The sequence below is a fragment of the Ostrinia furnacalis genome, unplaced genomic scaffold (assembly GCF_004193835.3).
Source record: "Ostrinia furnacalis isolate ACB-3 unplaced genomic scaffold, ASM419383v2 OfSCF4279, whole genome shotgun sequence".
In the NCBI taxonomy this organism is placed as follows: Eukaryota; Metazoa; Arthropoda; class Insecta; order Lepidoptera; family Crambidae; genus Ostrinia; species Ostrinia furnacalis.
The window spans coordinates 6,125-33,200 of record NW_021134518.1 but is presented as its reverse complement, the minus strand read 5'-3'; the positions used below and the strand labels follow the sequence as shown (position 1 = coordinate 33,200).

At 38.5% G+C, this 27,076-nt stretch overlaps 2 protein-coding genes across 4 annotated transcripts in view; one reads left to right on the top strand and one right to left on the bottom strand.

The window, feature by feature from the left end:
* Drip (aquaporin homolog protein drip) overlaps positions 1-18,155 on the top strand; it is a 75,178-nt gene extending 57,023 nt beyond the window's left edge. For all 3 annotated transcript variants that reach the window (XM_028313573.1, XM_028313575.1, XM_028313574.1), the window contains 5 exons: positions 8,933-9,076; positions 10,706-10,783; positions 10,992-11,129; positions 11,265-11,345; positions 17,391-18,155. In XM_028313573.1, the coding sequence (XP_028169374.1) occupies positions 8,933-9,076; positions 10,706-10,783; positions 10,992-11,129; positions 11,265-11,345; positions 17,391-17,495 (546 nt within the window). In that variant the 3' untranslated portion in view covers positions 17,496-18,155. The remainder of the gene's footprint in view (positions 1-8,932; positions 9,077-10,705; positions 10,784-10,991; positions 11,130-11,264; positions 11,346-17,390) is intronic.
* Positions 18,156-18,938: 783 nt separating this feature from the next.
* On the bottom strand, positions 18,939-26,869 carry LOC114359263 (E3 ubiquitin-protein ligase UBR4-like). The gene is made up of 6 exons (XM_028313569.1): positions 26,742-26,869; positions 26,396-26,525; positions 25,342-25,517; positions 24,305-24,445; positions 20,479-20,668; positions 18,939-19,925 (listed from the first exon to the last, which is right to left on the bottom strand). Exons 1-6 carry the CDS (start codon positions 26,867-26,869, stop codon positions 19,701-19,703), a joined length of 990 nt encoding a protein of 329 aa, XP_028169370.1. The 3' UTR covers positions 18,939-19,700.
* Positions 26,870-27,076: the final 207 nt, after the last annotated feature.

Below are 27,076 nucleotides of genomic sequence, written 5' to 3'. Positions count from 1 at the left end.
TGCCTAATAACTATACATGAAAGCCACATAAAGGAACTGTTTGCTAGAGCCAAAATCTAGGACGTGGCTTATGAAGTGATTAGGTTAAAGGGTTACAGTTTAAGGTAATATGCTGCGACCTCTTACAATCTAAACCTGTCAAGATATATTAAGAAGAAAGAGGCTTATCAAGTAAACCCAGAAGGCGAAGCCCCGTCTATGGATTATATCACCGCGACTATTTTATTTTTACAGAAGAGGAAGAAATAATTATATTAAGTGACTATTATTACTTAAAAATATAATTTTAAAAATCCAGTGTCGTGGGAGAAAAATGAAAGCTGGAGAAATGTGGCTCAATCTGTGTAACGACATCCTATATAACACAGATAATAACTATTTGTTTTAATTAGTACTAAGGGATGATTAAAGTACTTTTTTGCTAAAAATCATATTTGATTGAGTATAATAGTATTTTTATTTCTAATAGATGAAATACAATGCTGTCACAACTCACCTCGGTACCTGTCACAACTTACCTCGATGCGAGGAGAGTTGTGACAGAGGGACTGGTCTAAGATTTTGGTGATTTTCTTAAAAATCCTAATACTTTAGTTAACTTTGGTGGTTGTTTTGAAAACAGAAGGAACGGCGCTACATTAATTTGTATGATTCATAGCTGTGGAACGTTTTTTGACCGAGATATGGCCCCTAAAGTAAAAATTGTCACAACTCTCCTAGGTCTCCCCTACGACAATGTACAGTTAAATGCACACGTATCGAACAAGTGGTTAAGTTAACGGTAGCGCAGCTTTAACCCACTTGGCGTCAAAGGTTAAGTTAACTCGGTCGTGGATTAATACTTTCAGTTGGACACGCGAGCTTATCTCACTGTTGTATTTTAAGTACCTATGTTTGTTTAATTGTTTTGTACATAAATGTACAATAGAAATTGAATCATGTTGATTTTTGAGCGAAAGACCCACAAAAATAAGCTTTTGTGAGGAAAGCTTTTAGAAAAATTGGAAAAAGGTTTTGTTTAAATTTATAAGAATGTAGAGTTTTGAATATTTTATAAAAATGTTTTTACATTGATCACTGAAAATTGTTCAAGCATTATTATGACATAAAGATATGGATTTTTTGCTTTTAAAAATTACCTGACTAATAGTGTAAAAACCACATAAAATTGTGTTTAGATAACCGAATGTGTCTAAGGTTCAGTGATATAATAATCCATATAACTTCCAACCGAATAAACCAATTTAGCGAACCTAAAATGCCTCTACAGAATTAACTATTTACTTACTAGGAATTAGGCTTGGTGTTATTATTGCACGCACACATTGTAAATGTTGGATTAGAAAGGCGGCTTTGCGGTTAGTTTTTGTTGTCCTAATTAAGGCTTTAAATGTATATTAACAAAATCAGCAGCTGCAGTTGAAAAGCGAAGGGTATGGTTTTTACGTGGCGGTTTTCCAGTTATATCGCTCCACGTATAAAATTAAAACATAATAAAATGGGTTAAACAATAAATCTAGCGCATACTAAAGTAATATTATTTCGATTAATGACCAAATAATCGACGAACAAGAGATAAATAATTTTCTGTAAAGGTCAGTTTATTTTTAGAATATTTTACGTTGTTCACTGCAAATATTATGCCAATAACCAAATCTATTTATCAGGCACGTTACATAAAATCGTGAGCAATATAGTGTGCTTTTAGAATGAACTTGAGTTTAATTGGCGGTCACATCAAATTACCAGAATGAATATCATTATGCGTGTGTTTATTTGGTTTAAATTATATTTTAAGAGCAATTAACCATAAATCGGCATCAAATTGCGTCCGGATCGGAACCAGCGGAAAACGCTTGTGCGTAATGTGTGTTACCGTTACACTTTGGTCCAAGGCAAATAAGCGAGCGTTTATTTCTAAAACCATTCAGGTGTTAGACAAGTAGGTACTTATTATTTTAACTGAGGAATAAATAAGAACAGAAAGTTAAAAGAAAAATTTTGGGTACTTCTACTTACGTTACTTTTCAAACTTTTTTTGTGTGCAGGCTGCAAACACTACAGAAAACTGTCAATTATGCGATCTAAGCTAACCTAGGCTGAGTTGCACCAACTTATTTTACCCGTAACTTTAACAATAACCGGTGCATTTTTATGGAGTTTGACAGAAATTTGACGTTTGTTAAAGTCAAAGTAGGATGTGTGCAACTCAGCCTTAGTTTCTGAACGGCAAACATTACTCTACATTTACTCGTCATGAAAATGAACAATATTTTCGTGATGTTTTCACGAATCACAGGTAGAGATGAGACGTATTTACTAGAACAGATCCACACACTAGGTATTTTACAGTACTAAGTGGCACCTATTCCAATTTTTAAAATACTTGATCCACCTAGTATTTTTTAAATTACACGATTTCCGACCCTACCATCAAAGTAATAGAGGTTATTATTGCATAATCCGTAGTCGTGTATTACGCGCACCGCGTATTTCTCGCTAAGCTTATGTGCGAACGTAGAGATTCACTCCGTCTCTGTCTGACAAACAAATTTGAGCGCAGGCAGGTGTGAGATAGGAATAGCCTGTTGAAGTATGAAGGGAGGATATCAATAAATCAACAGCCAGCAAAAACATTATTATTCAATTTCAAATTGCATTATTAATACTACGGTTGTATCTTTTCAAAGAAAATTGTATTTTAAAGTCATAATACGTGGATTAGTCCGCACTAGTCGCGTCAAGTATGGTATAATTACTACGTACTAGGTGGAATAGGTATTTGGATCAAGTATTAATAAATACTTGGAATAGGTGCACCTAGTATCAAATTTACCTAGTATAACCCATCTCTAATCACAGGAACCATTGAATCACAGCATACCAACTTTTCTCTGGGAATTTATTACCTTTGGATGATTTTTCGTATAATGTACTTATTTTTTTTAAAATAGAAGCGTCTTAAAGTCTGTGCGTTCTAGACCGTTTTGTCGACCGCCCAGGCGCAGCACCTTGCACCCATATGTGAGGGATTGTAGGCGCCCTTGGTCGCAGCACGCATGTGGCCGACATACTATTACGTGATATATGACCGCACCACGCACTGCCAGAGCTTTAGGTATATCTTAATCGTCGGACTTATCAGGGGTTCGACACAATTCGTTTAGATAGAGCGCGATTCCTACACTTTGGCAATTGATAATAAGGAAGCTTACAAAGTATTTTAAAGTTTGAATTAATATCAAAATTGCTACTGTGAATAAAATTATGGACATAAGTACTTAACTATAATTAATTTGTTTTTTGGATAGGTATTTTATCAACGCGTATACTTAGCTTAGGAGTAGATAATTATTAAATCATCCCGAAGGCATAATATGACAGGCATCCTTTAGTCAAGTTTTACTTAATCATAGTATTGTACATCTAATCTGCATTCAGTATTTTCTTGCGTCAATAAGATCAATGTCTTGGACTGATTAGGAATTCTTGAGAAAAAAATTCATAACATTTTATTTTACTATCTCTATCTTTAGTTATGTGTAGTTTACATATTATTTAATAATAAAGGCCAAGTGAGTATAATTTATTGAAGTGTGACATCATAATATGCAATGACAAGAATATTCATAAAGTCAATAACAAATTGCATATATTGGACTGCTAGCATTATTCATGCAGACTGTTAATGGCGGCTATTAATAAAAATATTGAATTATAATTAACATTAGTGTTACAATTCCGAGGAACGTTCACGGGAGTGGTTTCCGGCCGAATATTGCTCGGTTCGCCTCTCGCGTGATACATGGTTTTTGTGCCCACGCACGTTTGTAGGTTGAGCCTTTATGTGTGCTGCGCCTGGGCAGGATATTATGTTCTAGAAAAACGCACACAGGCGCGCTGCGTGTGCGATCCGTTGATTACCATCAAGTAAATTGTACTTTTATGTATCACTGTACTGTTATTTCCACGTACCCTAACATAATACCTAAAGCCCCTCGTGTTTTTCAGTTTTGTAATTATTTTTCTGATGAAGGTTACCTTATGCGATAACTGTGATAAGAAACATATAAGGAAAATTAAATTAAGTGAATAATGCAACAAAAAATAAATGATAAAATATTTAATTTTCACGCGAAGTGCACAAGTTTCAAGTCACACTGTTAATCTTACCATTAATAAAGAGATTGGTTATTAGTTGGTATGACATAACGGTGAACCAATTTAAGGGTCATTCGCATGATTTAATACGAGGAAGTTTAATTACACATCATAAATAAATCGACCAAGATCTAATGCGTGACTCATTAACGATTATTCAATATTTTTATTGCTAATTGATGTTATAAAAACGAAACGAACACAGCTGGCTTCAGTGTCAGGGTCAGGTGCTGTTAACCTCTCGCCGGTAGCCATAATTGCAATAACCAAATCACTATTTGCATAACATTGAGATAATTTTGCTTTACATTGCGGTAACAAATCAATTTAAAATTAGATTATCGTGAGAACCACACCGTTTGGGAATTAATTGCATGGTCAGTTTTTGACAAAACGTTTATTAAATGTCTGAATTTCCGTTTCTAATTTAACGGATTATAATATTATGATCTACATTAATTGGTGTAGCTTATTTTGATTTATTGAAATATGTTTAAATTCAAAGCCACTTAAAACATTTTGTACACGGCGCAATTATGCTTTTGGTCAGATTCTACACTTCAAATATGCTATTACAGCTAATACAACAACTTGAATTTTAAAATACTTAACTTCAATTAGTAGGTGAGAGTAACTTTAATGACTTGCCACTTTCATATTCTACTCCCCAAAGTCCCCAACATTATTATTACACTTTGTGGCCACAGGCTAAGCATGGTATTATTCAGTGCCGGTCTGGCAACTTTCTTACACGTCTAGTATTTTAGAACTATCATCTAATAATAAAACAGGTACCTAATAAGCTGAACTGTCGCGAATGCAAGTCTTGTGTCGTGCAAACTTTACTGCGCAAAATACTAAACACTACCATCAGTGAGCGATGGAAATTGCCCAATTATATTAGTACCTACTTTCTTTCACGTCTTCCATTATTCATTTATTTTAGTTACCTTGATGCTAGAGATGATCTCAGCAAAGCTCTAAGCGCAAAGTTTGCAAAAGGTCGACCTCTGACATAACATAGTAGAGCAGATGAGTCAGGCGTGTCACCACTCACGCGCCGCGCCGAGCCGTCACGACTGCAATTATTGACTCGATCGCGCAGATATTCGTTGTAACATTCAATTGCGATTATTGTTGGTTATCCTCTCCTCTAATTGAGATTTATAAGCGAAACCCTCTTATGAGTGATAAGTATCGCACACGATAATTGCACGAAGCCTCTCTGGCATTTCGCGAGTCGCCAAATCATCGCACGAGTTCGTTAGGTCAGGACCATCTCATGGCCAAAAGGCGTTGGTATAAATAAGTGAGAAGTCATTAAAAATAATAACCTTTTCGAGAGCTTTGCTTAATTATTATATTGAAGCATGATCGTATAGATTCCTTTTGTTTTCATCGAGTATTTACCAACCTACTACAACTAAATATTAAGTAGAAAGCACAATCTGATAACACCGTAGATACTTAACTATCAACTAGTGGCGTCTAGATAATAAAACGTACAGTATCTAATACTTATCTAAACATAATTTATGTCACTTTCTTATCAGATGTTTTTACAGCCTATCGTTGATAATCTCTTAGATATCAGGTTGTATTATAATAGCAACATAGTTATCGGCCTTGTGGAAATCTAACCTCGCCCAAACGAAAAATGTGCCCCTGAATTTCAAAAATAATCGTGCGCATTCAAGTGGAAAAGGATTTATGCGTCATGATCTGTCAACGTATTTAAAGTTAGTATTAGATACAGCTTTTTGTGAAATTACATCTTCTACGAGTATGACATACTTACCTACCGCCACAATTTACATGTAACTGCAACTAACTTTTCTACTTTAGATTAAAAGTGAAGTTCTAATGCGTTGAAGTCTATCGCAAGTACCAGTGGCGGATTTACCAATAGGCCAAGTAGGCCAGTGCCTAGGGCGGCAGATTTAGAGGGGCGGCAAATTTAGCAAATTTTTTTTACAGGAAAAAAAAATTATACGTAGGTATACCTACACAATCCATATATAAATAAACGATTAATAAACGCACCGTAATATATACTTAGGTACTTATGTAATCATGAATTTTAAAATATTCCAATAGCGTTTCAATAAAAATAAAATAAAAAACTCGTAACACAGGATCTTCGGAGCCTAGCACGAGCACCATCTCTCCACAACTTCGTGTAGGTATATTGTTTTACAGGGTGGCCCAGAAGAAAATTCACTTTTAAAAATTCAAGGAAACGAAAACTGTACATTTTTGTAGAACTTAAGCTATTGCAATTTAAAGGAAATTTAGTGCAATTTATTTTAAAATGTACTATCTTTTATAAATTTTATCGTACATGTGATTCCCTTGACGTTTACAACATTCGGTCAACATACATCAACTTTTTGGAAAACTTTCGTAAGCGCTCCTGCACACGATGCCGCTACCGCGCCGCCGCCGCGCCGTCGCCGCGCCTTTGTACTGCTTATACGCGCCGCGTGAACACCGCTGCCGCGCAGCCGCCGCGCCGCCGCCGCGCCGCGCAGGAGCAGGAGCCCTTAGGCCTCAGCCTCGAACTTAGCGGGCAGCGGGGCGGCGGCGGCGGCGGCGGCGGCGGCGGCGGCGCGGAAGCGGGGCGGGCAACTCAGACCCGTTCTCGAAACAAGCGGGCAGCTCGCGCGGCGCTTTAGTGGCGAAGTGTTGTGTTCGGGGTTGTGTTGTCGAGATAGTTGTTTTTATTTGCAAACGAAATGTCTGAACAACGGCGACAATTTTATTTCGATTCAAATTTATTCCTAACGCTCGATTTATTGTGGGCAAAAGAAGGAGCGCGCTGCCCGCTCGTTACCCGCTCCCTCGCCGCTGCCCGCTCGTTGCCCGCTCCGGCGCCGCTGCCGCGCCGCTGTTTTCGAGAACCGGTCTATTTGATTTCACGCATAAGATCCTGCCGCTGCCCTCAAAATGGATTCAGGATGGATGAATGCTGCAGAGTTTTTGGATTATTAGAGAGTATACTCTGCTCATAAGGTAACCCCACAAAAGAAGTCTGCTGGAATGAGATTAGCGCTTCTTAGAGGCAGTGAGATTTCACCACTGCTTAATTGGTTTGTTGCATTGAAAGGATGATTAATTTTTGAGAGCGCTATACTGGTAGTTAGGCTGAAAAGCTTTTTGATTTCAAAGCTGCAAGATTCGCAAGGTTATGACCGGAGCACTTGGTTTCATCAAGATGGGGCTACGTGTCACACTTCAACTGAGAGCATTTAGATGGTAAGAGACATGTTCCCACAAAAAAATAATTTCAGGCAGGGGTGACATCTCCTGGTCACCAGGAAGCCCTGATCTCACTCCAGAAAATTATTTTTTGTGATGTTACATTAATACAAAATATACTTTATAGATTATAGAGAATACTTTTATAATCCAACAACCATGCAGCAACTGAAGCTGAGCATTCGGCAAAAAATTTAAAATAGGTTTCGAGGTAATTCTGACGAACGCATTCCAAGATTTTGTGTATGTTGATCGAATGTTGTAAGCGTCAAGGAAATCTCCTGGGCGATGTAATTTAATAAAGGTAAATTTAAAAATAAATAGCATTAAATTTTCTTTAAATTGCAATAGTTAAAGTTCTATAAAAATGTAGGTACAGTTTTCGTTTCCTTGAATTTAAAAAGTTAATTTTCTTCTGGGCCACCCTGTATTACCAAGCCTTGGTCTTTCTGTTTACCTGCTAATTATACTGGATATAACACTTCGAATGGCTCTGTGCACATCGGTGACAATTTGTTCAGGTGAGAAGCTTTTCTTGCTTAAAACGGGTTAAAAACTATCTACGATCTTCTTTAAGTCAAGAAAAGCTTAATGCTTTATCTCTTTTGTGCATAGAGTCAGAACTTTGAAAAAGATTTCATACGTCGATATAATTAATGATTTTGCAAATTTAAAATCTCGCAAGAAAATAATGTAAAACTTATTTGATCTCATTGTCTGTCCCCATTAACTGGATTGTTAACATGTTATATTTTAATAGAAATTGTTTGTATTGTTTTTAAACTGTTAAGTCCAATAAAATTTTTTATTGATTAATAAAATATTTACCAAAAACAATGTTTACTGACCACACATTATTACACACACACACTTAAAAATACCGACACTTTATGTCTGTGTTCATAAAGTGTCGGTATTTTTAAGTCATGCGTTTGCCCACCTTAGGATTAGTACCTACATACTGCAGTTTTTAGGTCAACATTAAACTCTTCAGTACATAGCGGGTTGCAATAATAATCTAGTAACTGACAGAAATATCATTAAGTTCACAATCATACTAATAACGGGATTAAACTAACGTACTGAATTTCAATAGTCAGTAGGTAGGGGCGGCAAAAATTGAATGGCCTACTAGCGGCAAATTTGTAAATCCGCCACTGGCAAGTACGCTAGCTACTACAGACGATTATAGTAGCGTTACGAAAACAAATGTCATAATCATCACTGTAGACATAGGTATAATAACATTTATGTAGCTCTGTTTTTAATACGCAGTTTATTAATTTATTAATTGTGGCAGATTCCCAGTCTACTTCTCAACTCTGATCTTTCAATATGCTAAACTAAATAATTTATCGTGCATCTGTACATGAAGTCGTCACTCAGGTATATAACGACATAATAACCGAATATTAAGTTTTTTAATCAGGGATTACCTTACATTTGAACACTTATGATAATTAATTTAGGTTCTAAGTAGTTTATATAAACTAAAGCTTACCTTCTCTTGCAGGCGATCGGGCACGTTTCCGGCGGGCACATCAACCCGGCGGTGACGGCGGGACTCTTCGCGTCCGGCGACATCAAGCTGCTGAAGGCTGTCCTCTACATCATCGTCCAGACACTGGGAGCCGTTGCCGGTGCTGCCTTCATCAGGGTGAGCATCTGTGTTTAGATATGAGTGAAAAGTTACTACAAAAATGGATTAATTTCACATTAGAATCTTTCAGGTACCTTTCAGATATAAAATATATAAAGTATAGAGTGTTGCGAATCGAGACACAATAGATAATTTAATAAATTGTTACGTGGTCTTATGCGACCGCTTGGGGTCTGATGGATTAAGTACCTATGACCTGAGCTTTTTCAGGCATTAGTAACGCCGTTAACTAATATTTACGAGTACTACTGGTTCTATAACTTATTCTGTGGTACTACATACTAATATCAATAGTACTTAGTTGTTTGTAAACAAAATTCCTTCTTATACTTACTTAATTTACTTATTTATTCGTCACATAATTCGCTTATTTTAAAAATATGCATTTACACTCCAGCTATTAATTTCCAGACCATTCTGGTCAGTATCATTTAAGTGATTGCGGTCCTTTAGCGGCAATATAGCATCATTTCCTTCACAAATAAGGCTTAAGGCTCCCGAGCGACATTCTAACCGCGTGTGACACTGCGCAGAAAAACTGTCGCTCGCCGTGACACTGATGCTTCAGGATAGATCTAAGGCTGACCTTCTGCGTGACTTCAATTTAGACCATTTATTACGATTTATTAATAGACATGTCTTGACATCGTAAGATGTTATACCTACGTTTTTCAAAAATGTTATTTACAGCTAATCTGATTCTTTTTCTACCATGAGGGTCCTACAATAAAAGATGTCATCGGACTTTCAGGTTAATTAATGGTAACATAGACACACCCACTAACCTGCACAAAACTTCACTTCGGCACGTCCTATTTCATAGAATTTCCTTGGAAGAATCTTTATGCTAATTACTAAAATGACAAATGAACGCACGCTTGCTACTGTACTATGACTATACCTAATAGTGCTACTACGCATCTGTTGAGCACCCTAGTCATGATGGCAACATTATTTCTACCTACCTACAAAAAATTATGCTTATCAAAAGTATCTCCATGAAAAGTAGCAAAGATTTGAAAGATGGTTTTGTAATATTTTTTTTAATTAATATTAAAAAATCATTTTAAAAACAAGCTTTTATTATAAATACAATTTGTTTTAAGATTTATCTTATATCAATAACAGCATGAAACGTAATAACATTACACAACTCCCAAGTCCCAACACAATAAAATTAGTTCTCGTATTTTTTCCCACTTTTCCTCCGACTTTCCACACATTTGTCCGTCCGTTTGTGAACACAACTTTCCATTCTATACTAAATAACGATGTTTCCATGCGCGTCCGCAGATCGTTCCCACGATCGTCTCTATCATACCACATTATGTCCCATAGAAGTCCCATTGTGCTGGCATTTGTATGAATCCATCGTGTTCGGGCCGTTATAGATCTCATTTAACACTCACACGTCAGAAGGTACTTCGTAGGTACCTACTTCATACAATGTTTCCACTTGCGATTTCATTGATGACACGCGAGGCAGTCCCTTTTAGAGTTACGACACTATTTATTGACTAGACATCAATACCAAAGAACAAAAAGGCAAAAAGACATTAGTTAGTTTGGTTAACATTTTAGCGAAAGTTTGTATATTAATGTAATACTTACTTCTTTTTTCAACAGTTGGCGATACCTGACAGCCGAGTGGAGAGTGCAGGATTGGGACTGACGCTTCCCGGGCCCGGCGTGTCTGATGCTCAGGTAAGTAATGAAATGAATCAAGTATTTAGGTACAGTGATGTCCCGATAAGTTATTTGATTGAATCACTAGTTTAAATCAACGCTTGGTTTAAATCAAGTTTAAAGCTTTTAAAAGTAATGACAATAAGCGGATCACCCATGACCTGAAACCTGAAAGTTGTAAGCTGAATTTAGAAATAATGATAACCTACGCGTTTTTGTTTCCCAGGCTCTGCTGATTGAGGCTCTAATCACCTTCCTGCTGGTGATGGTGGTGCAAGGTGTCTGCGACGGTCGCCGCACCGACCTCAAGGGCTCGGCGCCTCTTGCCATCGGCCTCAGCATCACTGCTTGCCATGCTGCTTGCGTAAGTGCTTCCCAATTTTCCATTAGGTGGCATCCAAAACTATTTCGTTGAATGCTAATAAATTGTAATTGTTATCTTGCTTGTCTAACAAAGCTTTTGTGATTGGTTTCATAATGTGTTTGTTGCCTTTCACAGGTTCCGTTCTCGGGCGCCAGTATGAACCCCGCGCGTACCTTCGGCCCGGCCCTTGTCATGGGCGAATGGACAGCTCAATGGGTGTGTATCGACGAATTCTTTACAGTTTTTCTAAATCACTACAGTCAGTTTTTTATTCATTCTGTATCTAGGATTTCCTTTCACAAATGTTTTTAATCCACAACGGAAGCTCTTGTCCTGCTTCATACCTGATGGAAATGATATTAGGTAATTATTATAATAAACAAACACGTCTTTTGTTCCTAACTTGCTAACAAAAATTTCCATGATTAGGTATAGTAATTTATGGATTCATTTATGCTCATGTGGAATGAAAGTCAATGCTAAAATCTGAAAGTAATACCTATTTGCAGAATACGCACTAATTAGGCAGTCATTCGTGAGATTTATGGAGCTAAGATCTAATCCCTTCATTTGCATGTTTAGAGAAGTAGAGAAAGTCAAATGAGAGTTGATAAATCAGAAAGCTTATATTAAGTACTTTTACTAACAGAGGAGACAAACGATATGGCACGGAGCAGGCTCTAATCGCGATATCCACTTCTCAAACATACTTTCTCTGGCAGATGTTTTGCTGCAATAAGTACATTAAAGTAACTTAGCCCTTCCTACCAAATGAATTGGTCAATCGTGATTCGATTGTTAGGGGGCAAAAACATTTTAACTAAGGACTTGCTTTGATTCCCAGTTTCATTAGGTACTACGATTGTTATCATCACTAGCAAACACAAGCGGATCAGTTAAACATATTTGCTATTCTATTTGAACAGGCAAATATTAGAAACACGACAACTGCTCTCCTCATAAATGCATAGCAAATAATGACAAAGGTAGGAACATAGAATGCAATACCTAATCCATCCATAACGTATGGAATTAATTACTATTGGAGGATATTATAAATTTTAAGCAGGAAATGGAAATTAAGGATTGTCAAGAAGATCCTCAAAATTTCTAGGATTGGATAGGTTGCCCATCGTTTTAAAATATCTAAGCCAAATCATATAGGCACATATTGAAGGTACAACTTAAGTAAACAGGCTTTTTGGTTAACATATTATGTACCTACTTACTTGTCGCAGGAACAAACACCACAAGTGACACAATAAACATAAATAAATAAAAAAAAAACATACTACAGTAAATAAAACAAGGACAGCACGAAGCTGTTACGTTAAAGTATTCCCTAAGTTGTTTTACACTATTTTGACTCAAAATAGTAAGAAGCTCACATCCAAAGGGACTGTAGAGTGTCGATCACTATTTTTTAACTATTTTAAATAAAATTAAATAGTTATATGTAGATTCATATGAAATTGAAAAAACAATAACGTAAGTTAATAAGCAAATATTCTTAACTGTTTAACAATGAGGTTGAACTTGACCGAGCGTCGGAAGTGGCCGACCCTTTCCTTTAAGGTCTTAATGTGCGTACTTATTACCTACTTAAATTATTGTACGAAGGTACTTCATAATTTGTATGAATTGGATAAAAGAAATCTTACATACAGGGTGGAAACTTGGACGAATTCGTCCAAGGGTGGAAACGATAAGTGATCTCACTCGATTATTTCTAAACTATACAAGATATTGAAAAACTGGTTACTGATCCTGAAAGTGGTTCAAGAGCTCTTTCAAACGGTACCAATAATAGGTTACAAAATAAACTGGGTCTATCTGAAAATTCAATGTTTCCAGCTTTCATACTAAATGTATGCAAGACACACAATATTAGAAGTGTAATTTTTTTAATTTAATAATAAACTTAAAATAAACTCGTAAATTGTATTATTATTTTAAATTATTCACGGAAAACATTGGTTTTAGGCTTTACTTGCCATAATATTGTCAAGAGATGAGTGTCATGAATGTGGTAGTACAAAATGTATGGAAGAAGGAAACATTGATTTTTTGGATGGATCCAGTTTATTCTGTAACCTATTATTGATACCATTGAATAGGGCTTGTGAAGCACTTTTAGAATCAGTAATCAGTTCTACGATATCATGTGTAGTTTTTAAAATAATGTGACTTTACCAAATGTATGGAAGCTGGAAACATTGAATTTTCGGATAGATCCAGTTTATTCTGTGACCTATTATTAATACCGTTTGATAGAGCTCATGAAGTACTTTCAGGAACAGTAACTAGTTTATGGATATCTTGTATAGTTTAGAAATAATCGAGTGAGATCACTTATCGTTTCCACCCTGTATATGATTCGAATTTTAATATCTTACTCAGTTAATTGAGGTGATGTCACAGTTATTACATTTTAATCTTCAACCTCTAAAATGCAGCGACGATGCATGCCGCATATCATAGCGGCCTTATAACCTTGTAGTCTGCGCCAATAGACTCCAGCAATTTCGTAAATAAATTATGATAAAAATTAACTCAAACTGAGATTAAGTCATTTTGCAGTTCCCGTTAAAATTGGCGCAGACTATATTGGGCGTCTAATATTTAAGTTCCAATAATTACTTATAGTCTTTTTCACCTAAGATGATCCATATGACGCACAGTGGTCTGAAGAAGCTAGCTATGAAGCTCCCATACCATAGAAACTTAATGTCAGAAATTAATAAATAAAAATATGCATTGTGTTTAGTATACCTCCCTTTGTTTTACTAATATAGTATGAAGGGTATGAGTAGCTCCATGTGTGAGAAAAAAAATATTTTATTTTTTTTTGTATGGAAAAAAACACTTAAAGTGGATTTTTTTTTAACTGAATAGAACTGAAGGGCTGGTACTCACATGAGCTATTGCGCCATACACGGCGATCAAGATGACATACAATTCTTGTGCCTTTGGGTGCCGCTTTGCATGTACATGCGTGCATGTAGGTGATTTTTCAAGTATTTGATGTTATTTTATGAAGTTATGAACCGCTTTCAATACGAGAATAGTATGTAAATTAATACTCATATAACTAGGAATATACTAGGGATATTTTTAAATATTTTTTATTTTGAAAATATAAAAAAATAAAACGTTTAATCATTGAATGAAGTAACCAACCAGTTGGTAACTGAACATAGGCCTCCCCCAATGCTTTCCATGTTGATCGATTGGCAGCGGCCTGCGTCCAGCGCTTCCCTGCTACCTTACGATGTCGTCGGTCCACCTTGTAGGTGGACGTCCCACGCTGCGTTTTCCGGTACGCGGTCTCCATTCCAGAACCTTTCTGCCCCATCGGCCGTTAGTTTTGCGTACTATGTGCCCTGCTCATTGCCACTTCAGCTTGCTAATCCGTCGGGCTATGTCAGCGACTTTGATTCGTTTACGGATCTCCTCATTTCTGATTTGATTTCGCAAAGAAACACCAAGCATAGCCCTCTCCATAGCACGCTGTGCAACTTTGAGCTTCTGTATAAGGCCTATAGTGAGAGGCCACGTTTCCGAGCCATAAGTTATCACTGGTAAAACACATTGGTTATACACTCTAGTCTTCAGGCATTGGCGTATTTTGGACGAAAAGATGTTGCGTAGTTTCCCGAACGCTGCCCAGCCGAATTGGATTCGACGATTGACCTCCTTCTCAAATTGGACCTACCTAGCTGGATCGTTTGTCCGAGGTAGACATACTTGTCGACAATCTCGAGAATTGAGCTCCCAATCCCAACTGAAACTGGGTAAGGCGCAACATGGACATTCGACATAAGCTTCGTTTTGTCCATGTTCATCCTCAGACCTACCTGTTGGGAAACTCGATTAAGGTCTTCGAGCATTGTGCCAAGATCTTCCAACGATTCTGCCATATCCACAATATCGTCGGCAAACCGAAGGTGAGTGATGTACTCGCCATTAATGTTTATGCCGAATCCTTTCCATTCCAGGGGTGTTATTAGTTACTAACCTGCTAATGACGTTTTAATGAAAATAATAGAAATCAATATTGATTAAATAAAGAATTTAAAAAATCGAAATAGCTTCTTTTGTTACCCATTAAGAATTTCCTAAATTTTCAACTTCGACGCAGTTGTGCTTAAGTGGTGGGGGCCCCCGAAAGGGTCGTTTTTTCGGTTTTACGGTTATATCGCGTAAAGGACTTACCCTATCGAAAACTAATAAATAATAAATAAATAATAATTCATAATACATATTATGTATTGGACAAACCGTTCTCGTGCTTATCTTCGTAAAAGTACAAAATGTACGTATAATTATTGACCCTCTCTACGTCCAATGACTCGTCACTCGCAGGCTCCCAAGCCTTGTAAAGGGCCGATTGAACCAGTTTAAGCCTGTCAAGGCTTAAGAGCTGGATGCACCTATTCTTGTTCGTCCTAGCCGTTCCTTAACTGCGGTTACTGCACCTCTTCCTCGGTTGAGGCGGTCCTTTTCAAAACTTGGAATCCTGCGGGTATCGAGCCATTGGACGTGGAGAGGATCATTAATTATACGTAAATTTTGTACTTTTTCGAAGATAAGCACGAGAACAGTTTGTCCAAAACATATGAATTTGGTCTTATTCAATGCAGGATTAAATGCTCTTCATCCGCTATAAAGACCAGTTTTTGATAGGGTAAGTCCTTTACGCGATATAACCGTAAAACCGAAAAACGCCCCTTACGGGGGCCCCCACCATTTAAGTAAGCACAACTCCGTCGAAGTCGAAAATTTAGGATAGTCTTAATGAGTAACAAATGAAGCCATTAAAACAATAAAATCTTTTGTAGGAATCATTTCCGATTTCAAATGTAACTCTACTGGCCTATTAGGCAGTTCGATTTTTTAAGTTGTTTATTTAATCAATATTGATTTCTATTATTATTTTCTTTAAAAGTCATTAGCAGGTTAGTAACTACTAACAATGTCAGTTACCAACTGGTTGGTTACTTCATTCAATGATTAAACGTTTTATTTTTTTATATTTTCAAAATAAAAAATATTTTAAAATATCCCTAATATATTCCTAGTTAAATGAATATTAATTTACATACTATTCTCGTATTGAAAGCGGTTAATAACTTCATAAAATAACATCAAAGACTTGAAAAATCACCTACCGAAAATTCAAAATTTCCAAAGCTTGGTACATGCAAAGCGGCACCCAAAGGCACAAGAATTGTATGTCATCTTGATCGCCGTGTATGGTGCAATAGCTCATGTGAGTACCAGCCCTTCAGTTCTATTCAGTTTAAAAAAAATCCACTTTAAGTGTTTTTTTCCATACAAAAAAAATAAAAATATTTTTTTTCTCACACATGGAGCTACTCATACCCTTCATACTATATTAGTAAAACAAAGGGAGGTATACTAAACACAATGCATATTTTTATTTATTAATTTCTGACATTAAGTTTCTATGGTATGGGAGCTTCATTTTCAGACCACCGTGTGACGTTTCGAGTTTGAAAGATTTAGAGATGTCACATAACTAAACCATAGCGATTTATCTATCGATTTTTTTCGAAGAGGTAGTGAAACCTACTTTTAGAGAAATATTTTGTATAGGTGTTATTTAACAAAAAACATGTTTTTTTAATTACAAATATTATTGTAAAAAAATTTTATTGATAATATTCAAATTTCATGGTTCGTGTTCAAAAAAACGATTCCTAAAAAGTGCTGGTTCTGTTTCTTTAAATTAAAAACTATTAATTTATTTTCAATGCGTTTATTAAAGTCAATAATCGAAAAATATAGTTGATTTTTGTGATGTTTTTAATAACTAAGTATTCACTGCAATCGATTAATGAACCGCGGAAATAATCGATTTTATTAAACAAGAAATACCCCAGCACTAAATCTATTCCGTTTCACACATTGCGTACATTAAATAAAAAATCTTTTTACATCATATTTAATTTAAATATAATCCATACACTCAGATTTTACTATATATTTCAAGACAAGTAGTTAATTTTTTTTAATTATATTCCTAATAAAATAGGAAATATTTTTTCAAAAATATTCTGCATATGTAGTATGCGTAATATGGATAACCTTGAAGTGTCATACGGATCATCTTACGTGAAAAAGACTATAAGTAATATGGAAATATACTTACCCAACTCCTTTATACCATAGGCGCGATGCATTCATTTCCATGTTAAAATAGGAGGTATCTAACCCACCACTTCACTTTGTCCTTAGGTGTACTGGGTAGGCCCGCTAGTGGGAGGCGTGGTCGCCGGTTTCGTCTACAGGTTCATCTTCCGCATCGGCAAGGACGGCGAGAGCGGCTCCTACGACTTCTAGGTTAACAAGTGACCCTCGGGGACCTCGAAGGGTCTCCCGGGCTCACAGATACCACCCCAACTGTACTTTGTGCCTTCACTCAGTAGAGCTAAGCCTGTCTGAGATTAAGATAAGAGATGTGTGTATTTATTTTATGGGGATACTTCTCAGTTCGAGATTTCTGACGTAAACTCACCGATGGCAGTTTCTTCTTCAAAAAAATAATGCTCAAGAAACAATGATCTTAAAATATTTCCAATAAATATAGATTTGCCATCGATGAGTTTAGTGTTGTTAATTTGTTTTAGTCTATCTTGAATAGTGCAAGATAAAATTATTCCAAAGCCATTTTCGAGGAGGAAAAATCGGATAGATAATTTGAAATCTTCAGAGTGAATTGATACAGTTCTTTTATTTCCTCCAATACGATTTTCTTGATCTGAAAACAAATGTTTATTGATGATGGAAAAGTTGAACATTTCAATTCACTTTGAAAAGGTTTTCATCAATGTACGCTAAGTAATAAAATAAGGTAAAAAGTATTACCTAAGCCTATTTATATTATGTGAATAAACTATTATAAGTTAATTTTAATGTTAAACAAAATAAAATATTCTCCGCAAAATAATAATTTGTTTATATTCGCATGACTGCGGTATCGATAAGAGTACCTTTGAGATTTAGGATCTAAGATAATGTTACGGAAAATTTTTAATAATAATAATAAATATTTAGTTAAAAATACGTTTATAGTTTCATTTATCATCTACCCACCATTTTATAATTTAATTGGAATTTGAAGATTTGGTTATTCTAATTAGTAAGGGAAACGACAAATTAGCATTTTTGAACTAAATCTATTATGGCAACTAAAAGCATGCGAGCTTTATTCGCCGAATAATTTAACCTTTTGTCGAGTCGACTACAAGATCACCGATGTTGCAATACCATTGTCATCCATAATCTAATTACATACATTACGCTTTGTGCGTGTGCATTTGCATATGGAATGACGTTGAGGCAACAATCGTCAGGTTTGTTCGAAGGCTCAGTTTGACCTCACAGCATTCTAGAGCATAATGCCAAGTTAAAAACTACACATAAACCGTGTCTAATACTAAATTGCATTTATCAATCTCAAGATCTCAATTCAAAAAGATATTTTCCATTGATAAGTCGCTCTTTGCCCTAGTAACATTGACACGCATAAAAAGACACGAGTTGACACCGGAGGCTGATCTTCGGTGCGCCGGCGCAGCCATCGTGACTGTTCTAATTTAGGGCGACATGTCGGCTGCAATTAAGATTGTTTATGCTCGTTTTAGCTTCGGTGAATCTTATGTTAATTGTACGGTAGTCACCGCACAACAGTACGCTAAGTAGACTGGTAGACTTTCTCCCGCAACGGTTGAATTTAAAATCTAAGAAAAAAAATGATTACAGGTTTTTAAAAAAAATCCAGGATTCGAAAGCAGTGACTATTTATTAATTAATTCAAACAAATGAAAGCGGTTACAATTCGATACCAAATAGAATAAATACTTGACGACGTTGAATACAGTTTTCTACGATGCTATAGTGGATTAAATTTAAACATTGTTACGTGACATTTATTAATGTGGTTCATTTAACGGGGCCTTGACCCACAGCAGTGAAAGGGATGCGTCGCCGGTTCGTCTCAGGTTGCCTCGAACGGAGCTATGACAAGCCAAACTATTTCTAACTACACAGGTGACTTGATCACTCATCTACCCAGTCTTGCGTACATGACTCGAATAGACATGTGAACTGGAGTATATTTCAATCGACGAATCAATTTAAAATATGCTCATGTCATTGACATGCTGACAAATGCGTATTCAATGACGGGCACTTCCGTTTTACGATAGCACTAACTTGTTTAGCGGTCAAATTGGTGATATTAATTGGGAGGTGTGATTTCAGCGCAATTTTTTCGATCGCGCAAAGCTGTATAACGGCTAACCCGTAGCACCATCGTTAGACGTCTCGCCTTTGTGTACGCATTTGAGTGCTATAGAATCAAGTTACATTCTCTTTTCGTTCATGTTGGTAATTGACAGAATCTTTAAAAGTTTCTAGATAAAGTGATTGCTAGATAGTATTGAGATTGTTACTTGTTTCTATACGTTTTTTCCCGTGTAGTCGAATAAGTTAGCAAGCCATACATCCGTCGTACGGAAGGCAGTGCGGGACGAACGGCCGGCCTCACGGCATCTCGTCGAGGGTTGCCTGAAGGAAGGCGTCGGGCTCTGGAATTTCTTCTAAGAACCCGGCCGCGTCGCAGAACTCGGCGAATGACGCGCAAGGGAGAAGCTCGTCGGTGAGAGTGGTGACGATGCGTTCGGCCGCTTTCGCGTTAGCCTCGTCGTTGTGGCGGATGTATTCGGCTAACTTTACCGGCCATTGCTCGACTGTTGTTGCGTGCACGTTCTGTTTAGAAAGAAATGCGCATTTTAATACACAAAAATAGTTTGATACGCAGCTTTTAGACATCGTTGATTCTGGTTTGATTGTTTATTTTTAAGAATGAAGCTTTTTAACTCGTCTGCGTTTGCTACTAATGCTAAAGCGATAACGATGGCAATTCAAACATCAATAATTAAAGTGGTCGGTCTTTCGATTAAGTTAAGCTAGCTGGCGGTTCAACTGTAGATCCTGGCTACACTGGAGTTGCAGCGGTGGGAACGAGAGGTGGGAATAGTCCCGCCAGGAAGCTAAGATGCAATAGATAAACACATAATAAGGTTCACTCGCAAAACTTATATCACTGCTCTTTTGCCATCATCATCATTTCAGCCATTGAACATAGGCCTCCCCCAATGACTTCCACATCGCACGGTTGGTAGCGGCCTGCATCTAGCGCCTTACTGCTACTTTTATCAGGTCGTCGGTCCACCTTGTGGGTCGACGACGCTGCGTTTTCCGGTATCTTTTTGCCATCGGTCGTCAAATATAATGATTTAAAAACTGATAGGACTCCTACCTTGAACATAACGTTGTACAGCAGGTCCACGATGGCCACAAACAGCGCGTAGGGCTTGTAGTCGGGCCAGGCGCGCGCCGGCCGCTGCTCCGGTGCGAGCGCCCTCAGCGCCGGCCCGCCCGGGCACACGGCGCGCGCGTGCGCGATCACCAGCACGCTTTTCAGCATGGCCAGGCGGATCGACTTCCATCTGGGGAGATTAGGGGTTAGTAGATAGAAATAAATANTCTTTGGACAATTTCACACAGCGCCAGCTAGCCCCAAAGTAAGCAACTTAATGCTTGTGTTATGGGTGCTAGCTTAACGGATATACTACTTATATACTTTTTTTTAATACATAAATATTATACATAGTCACACCCAGACCCGTCACAGAAATTAAAATTCATCATTTCAATTTCTGCCCGGCCGGGAATCGAACCCGGGACCTCTCGGCATAGTAGTCCGTTCTGAACCACTCCACCAAACGGCCGTCAGAAATAAGATACATTTTTGCACATCTTATCAGGCATGTATAACTGATAATGATATTTGATTCCACTAATCAATTGATCTATCAAAATGCGAAGTGACGCTTTTCAGCATGGCCAGCCGGATCGACTTCGATTGTGGCTTATTAACATAGAAATAAGATGAATCTTTTGCACATCGTAGAAATCTGACTTGGCAACTGTTTGCATATTCACCCTGTATATCTAAACCTCTATTCAGGTAATAACCTCAAACTCAACCCAGCTCTGTATTCAACATGGAATAGTTGCCCAAAATAAACTAGGGAAATGACGAGAAGCTGTTTGAAACTAATGGTTTTAGGCTAATGGAAACGTGGAAATGAATATGATAAATAATTGATGAGGGTTACTAACTACTCTACGCCGTGGTTAGTGGTTAGAGATTTAGACTCCCTTACGGATGAGGTCTAGGTTTGAATCTCAAGGGAGCATCATCTTTCAAGACTTTGAAGAATCAACAAATTGGTAGGCAAATGAATTGGGCCTGGATCGGCTCGACTAAACGATTTAGTAACTCGATATACAGTGTGTCCGGGCATGTAGTGATCAAACTTTATGGGCTAAATCTAGGGACAATTTTATCGATAAAAATACTTCAAATTTGGGGCTTGACCCATTTATCGCAAAATCACAAGGATTTAAGTTTTTAATTTTTTGTTTTCACCTCTTCCTTCAAAAACAAGTGAAAGCGTGGGTAGCTTAACATTAATAAGCTACTTTTTTATATCATGCGAAAGCCAATAAAATTATCTATTAGCAAAAGTAGAAAACAGATACAAGTTTCATACATTTTAAGGGAGTAAGAATGGATTTAATTAGAAAAAAACATGACTCTTTTCACTTCTTTTTCAGTTATTTTCCAACACAAGAAAAACCAGGTCGTTAAGGTATGTTTTATTTGCATTGTATTATTAGTATTTGAGCTGTTCTACAAAACGAATGTAAATTTATTAGTCTACGTCTATTAGTTTCGACGTAATTGTTGAACAAAAATACCCCTTCCCAGCGGTTTCCATAGTAATCGGAATAGGTTGTGTGATTCTTTCAGGAAGTGTATTTTCGCATGTCGCGTGCGCTATGCAAACCGCTGGGAAGGGGTATCTTTGTTCAACAATTACGTCGAAACTAATAGACGTAGACTAATAAATTTACATTCGTTTTGTAGAATAGCTCAAATACTAATAATACAATGCAAATAAAACATACCTTAACGACCTGGTTTTTCTTGTGTTGGAAAATAACTGAAAAAGAAGTGAAAAAAGTCATGTTTCTTTCTAATTAAATCCATTCTTAATCCCTTAAAATGTATGAAACTTGTATCGGTTTTCTACTTCTGCTAATAGATAATTTTATTGGCTATCGCATGATATAAAATTTTTGCTTATTAGTGTTAAGCTACCCACGCTTTCACTTGTTTTTGAAGGAAGAGGTGAAAATTAAAAATTAAAAACTTAAATCCTCGTAATTTTGCGAGAAATGGGTCAAGCCCCAAATTTGAAGTATTTTCGTCGATAAAATTGTCCATAGATTACGCCCTTAAAGTTTGATCACTACAAGCCCGGACACACTGTATATTTGATTTCCCCAATCAAATAGCGAGTGCGCAATTATAAGATACTCTGTTGCACATCGCAGACATAGGATATTGGCGTGTTCGCAAGCACTAGTACGCTCTTCAGCATGGCCAGGCGGATCGACTTCCATCTGGGGAGATTAGGGGTTAGTTAGGTAGAAATAAGATACATTTTTGCACATCTTATTAGGTATGTATAACTGATATAGGATATTTGATTCCACTAATCCAGGGTTTCCCAATTTTTTTTTGCCAAGGAACCCTAATTGATTATACTTTTCCTAGCGGAACCCCCGTACTACTCCGCCCGCACGCCCTGCCCCTCCCTTGTGCGTAAACAAGTCGGTGCGAGCGAACAACGTCGCACGAAATGTGGGATAATATTTTTTACGGAACCCTTGCGGCCTTTCCACGGAACCCCAGGGTTCCACGGACCACCATTCGGGAACCGCTGCACTAATCAATTGATCTACCTATCAAAATGCGAAGTGCGCGATCACCAGCACGCTCTTGAGCATGGACAAGCGGATCGACTTCCATCTGGGGAGATTAGGGGTTAGTTAGATAGAAATAAGATACTATTTTGCATAGCAATTTTGACCTAGGATATTCATTCCACCAATCGTAATTACTAGCAAGCTCTTCAATATGGCCAGCCTGATCGACTTCCATCTGAGGGAGTTTGTGGCTTATGAACAAAGAAATAAGATACTCTGTTGCACATCGCAGACATAGGATATTGGCACGTTCGCAAGCACTAGTACGCTCTTCAGCATGGCCAGGCGGATCGACTTCCATCTGGGGGAAAATTTAATTTAAATACCTGCCTTGTTATGCATAAAATACGCTGTTGTACGAGCGAAGTACAAAACCGATTCCTCAAATCAATGAGGGTTTTCGCGAATGAAAAATCCGCCAGATGGCAATACGTAGACGCGAGGTCCAAATGCTGCATGATTGGTTATATTTGACATGACATTGACAGATATGTCAAAATCCACCAATCACGCAGCAGTCAGACCCCACATCCACGTCCCGCCATCTAGCGGATCTTTCATTCGCGAAAAACCTCATTGACGTTTGTTTTATGAACTTTCAAAGTGCAATTCTAAGAATTAAAGGCCAATGTGTGACCCACTTAATTTTAAGCTGTATGTATCAAACAAGGCTGTATGTTTCTATAATAAAGATAAATAAAAATAAAAAATAAAATTCTTTCAGACATTTTGTAGGGAACTACTGCAGACGCAGATAATGTCACTATTTGCTAATTTAATTGCGTGTTATCAAAAAAAGTTGAAAAAAGCCGAAACATCTTCCGTTCTTAGTGTAAGTACTACACTAATACGCTCACTCGGTGGGTCGAAGATCTGGCAAGATCGTGGAAAGCACCTGGATGAGAGCAGCACAAGACTGGTGATTGAGTAAATCCTTGGAGGAGACCTTTATTCAGCAGTGCACGTCTTCTGTTCGAAACAATTCAGCCATGATGTATTTTGTGCGTCCTAGCCTCAGCTAGGCGTCGCTTCCAGCTCCGATACTTCGCGCGGCGCCTGCGCTTCCGACAGTGTGGAGGGGAATCGTGCGGGTAGAGCACCTGCTGGGACCTGTTACGTACTTGGCGTGCGGGTAGAGCACCTGCTGGGACCTGTTACGTACTTGGCGTGCGGGTAGAGCACCTGCTGGGACCTATTACGTACTTGGCGTGCGGGTAGAGCACCTGCTGGGACCTATTACGTACTTGGCGTGCGGGTAGAGCGCGAGCGCGAGCGTGACGTAGTAGAGCGGGCCCTCGGCGTCGTGCGCCGCCTCTAACAACCGCGCCGGAGCCCAGCCCAGCGCCGCCTCCAGGGCCGACATCTCACGCGTCGCCACGCGGCTCCTGCCAAACAAAAAGGTAAAGTGCTAATATTATTAATTTGAAAACAACATCCGTCATGTGGAGGCCGCGTACCGAAAAACACAGCGTGTCGTCGGTCATAAATTAAAAGTATCATAAAGGTAAAGCGTGGTCCGTGAGCACGAAGAATCCCGTCCAATGACCCCCAAGCTGCCCATCCTTGTCGCTCGCACACTCACTGCTGGCGCGCGCCGCACAGTCGCGACAGCAATATAATTACGCGCGAGCGATAAGGATGGGTAGCTTGGGGTCATTGGACGGTATTCTACGTGCTCACGGACCACGCTTTAGCAGGAAGTTGGTAGCGACCAACCGGGCAACATGGAAAGCATTGGGGGAGGCCTATGTTCAGCAGTGGAGTTCCTATGGCTGAGATGATGATCCATCATGAATCACGATCGATGTAATGCGCATATTTACACTAGGCCACGCATGATAAAGTTGGCCGCAGCGACCTGGCTGCCTAATGCGCAAGACCACTTATGCCCGTTTTCACCATAAATCCCTAATTTTTAAGTGACCCCTATGATAGCAAAATCCCTTAGTGTTACCATAGGGGTCACTTAAAAATTAGGGATTGATGGTGAAAACGGGTATTAGTCTAATAAACGATCGTATGTGACACCGTGTCTGAAATCAGCGATGAACGTCGTGGTGCGAAGAGCGGAGCGGTACGGTGATTATTAGCAATAGACTGACAGCTACACACAGCTTACTCATCTCTCGTCTACGCACCGCTCCGCTTAGCACATTACAGTGTGACGTCAAGCCGTCAGCAATAGACTGACAGCTGACAGCTACACACAGCTTACTCATCTCTCGTCTCCGCACCGCTCCGCTTAGCACATTACAGCGTGACGTCAGCGGCGTGTACTCACGTGTTGATGACGTAGAGCGCCATATGAACGAGCGCGGGCACGAGCTGCATGTTGGACAGCGGCCCGCCGCCGCCGGTGTCGTCGTGGAAGGTGCGTCCGCGCGCGAAGCGAAGCAACAGAAGCTTCAGATCATGTAGTGTGCACGTGTGGCCGATGTCGCGGTGACCGGTGCATTCCTGGACAAAAAAACATAATTAAAGAGCACCGCCGATTGGGAACCAAAGACCGCAACTTATTATGAAAAGAATCAAATAAATGAAATGTAATTTAATTTAATGTGATTGACATTTGCATGCTATGACTTACTCAATATTTGCATGCTATGACTTATGGGCTGAACAGGCACTGACACTTCGAAAATGTACCCAAAGAGCTATTGTTAACCCTGTTTTATGGCAAATAAATATTTTATTATTATTAACAACAACACTTTGGGCATCGACAACAAGTTAAAAGTACAAGTTTATTTTGTAAGTAAATGTATGGCCTCAGCCTCGAACTTAGCGGGCAGCGGGGCGGCAGCGGCGGCGGCGCGGGAGCGGCAGGATCTTATGCGTAAAATCAAATAGACCGGTTCTCGAAAACAGCGGCGCGGCAGCGGCGCCGGAGCGGGCAACGAGCGGGCAGCGCACTCCTTCTTTTGCCCACAATAAATCGAGCGTTAGGAATAAATTTGAATTATAATAAAATTGTCGCCGTTGTTCAGACATTTCGTTTGCGAATAAAAACAAATATCTCGACAACACAACCCCGAACACAACACTTTGCCGCTAAAGCGCCGCGCGAGCTGCCCGCTTGTTTCGAGAACGGGTCTGCGTTGCCCGCCCCGCTCCAGCGCCGCCGCCGCTCCCGCCCCGCTGCCCGCTAAGTTCGAGGCTGAGGCCTATAGGCTTGTCAATTTAAAATCACACCAAAAATATTGCAAAATGCTGATTTTTCTTCTGAGAATTGATAAAATGTTTTGGTTGAATTCGATTTAATAGTCCTTTAGCGTCATCTCAAGAACATGGAACATTATTTTGGTATTACAACTGACACCAGTCTTGATAAATACCTGAAGATAGGTGGTGTGTCTCGCGAGGCAGCTGGCGAACGCAGACTCGGGTACGTGCGGTCCCCACAGCGGCAGCAAGCCGTTGCAGCGAGTAGACGCGTTCTGCAGAGCTGCACTTTCCCACTCGTCCCTGTTTTATATTAATGAATTGAACCAAACAAAATACGTATGTTCATTACTAAGGAGGATCGCATTTTCAGCCTTTTCCTTGAAGTCTCAAGAGAACTTTCTTTCAATCTCTTAAATTTTACTGTTACAGTAATGGTAACATTGTTCATGTTGATGTGCCTTATTTCAGCAGACGTATATTATGTACCAATGAAATTGAGTTCTAACTTGAACTGACTGATTAAAATCAGTGGGAAGTTCACTCGTATTATAAGTCGTCTCATCCACGAAGACGCGCCCCACCAATTTTTGGTCGAGGGAAGAGCAGGGTGCGGGGGACTTTGATCCAAGCAATCCAAGCGACATTATTGTAGTGTGCGTGTGCACTCATGGATGATTTAGCATGTACCGATCACACTCAAACATTAGCGGAAGAATGGTGGGGCGCGTCTTCGTGGATGAAACGATCTATAGATTACTAGCTTTTGCCCGCGGTTTCACCCACGTGAAATTTAGTTTATCACAGATCGTCATAAATTATAGCCTATACGTTATTCTGGGTTATAAACAATA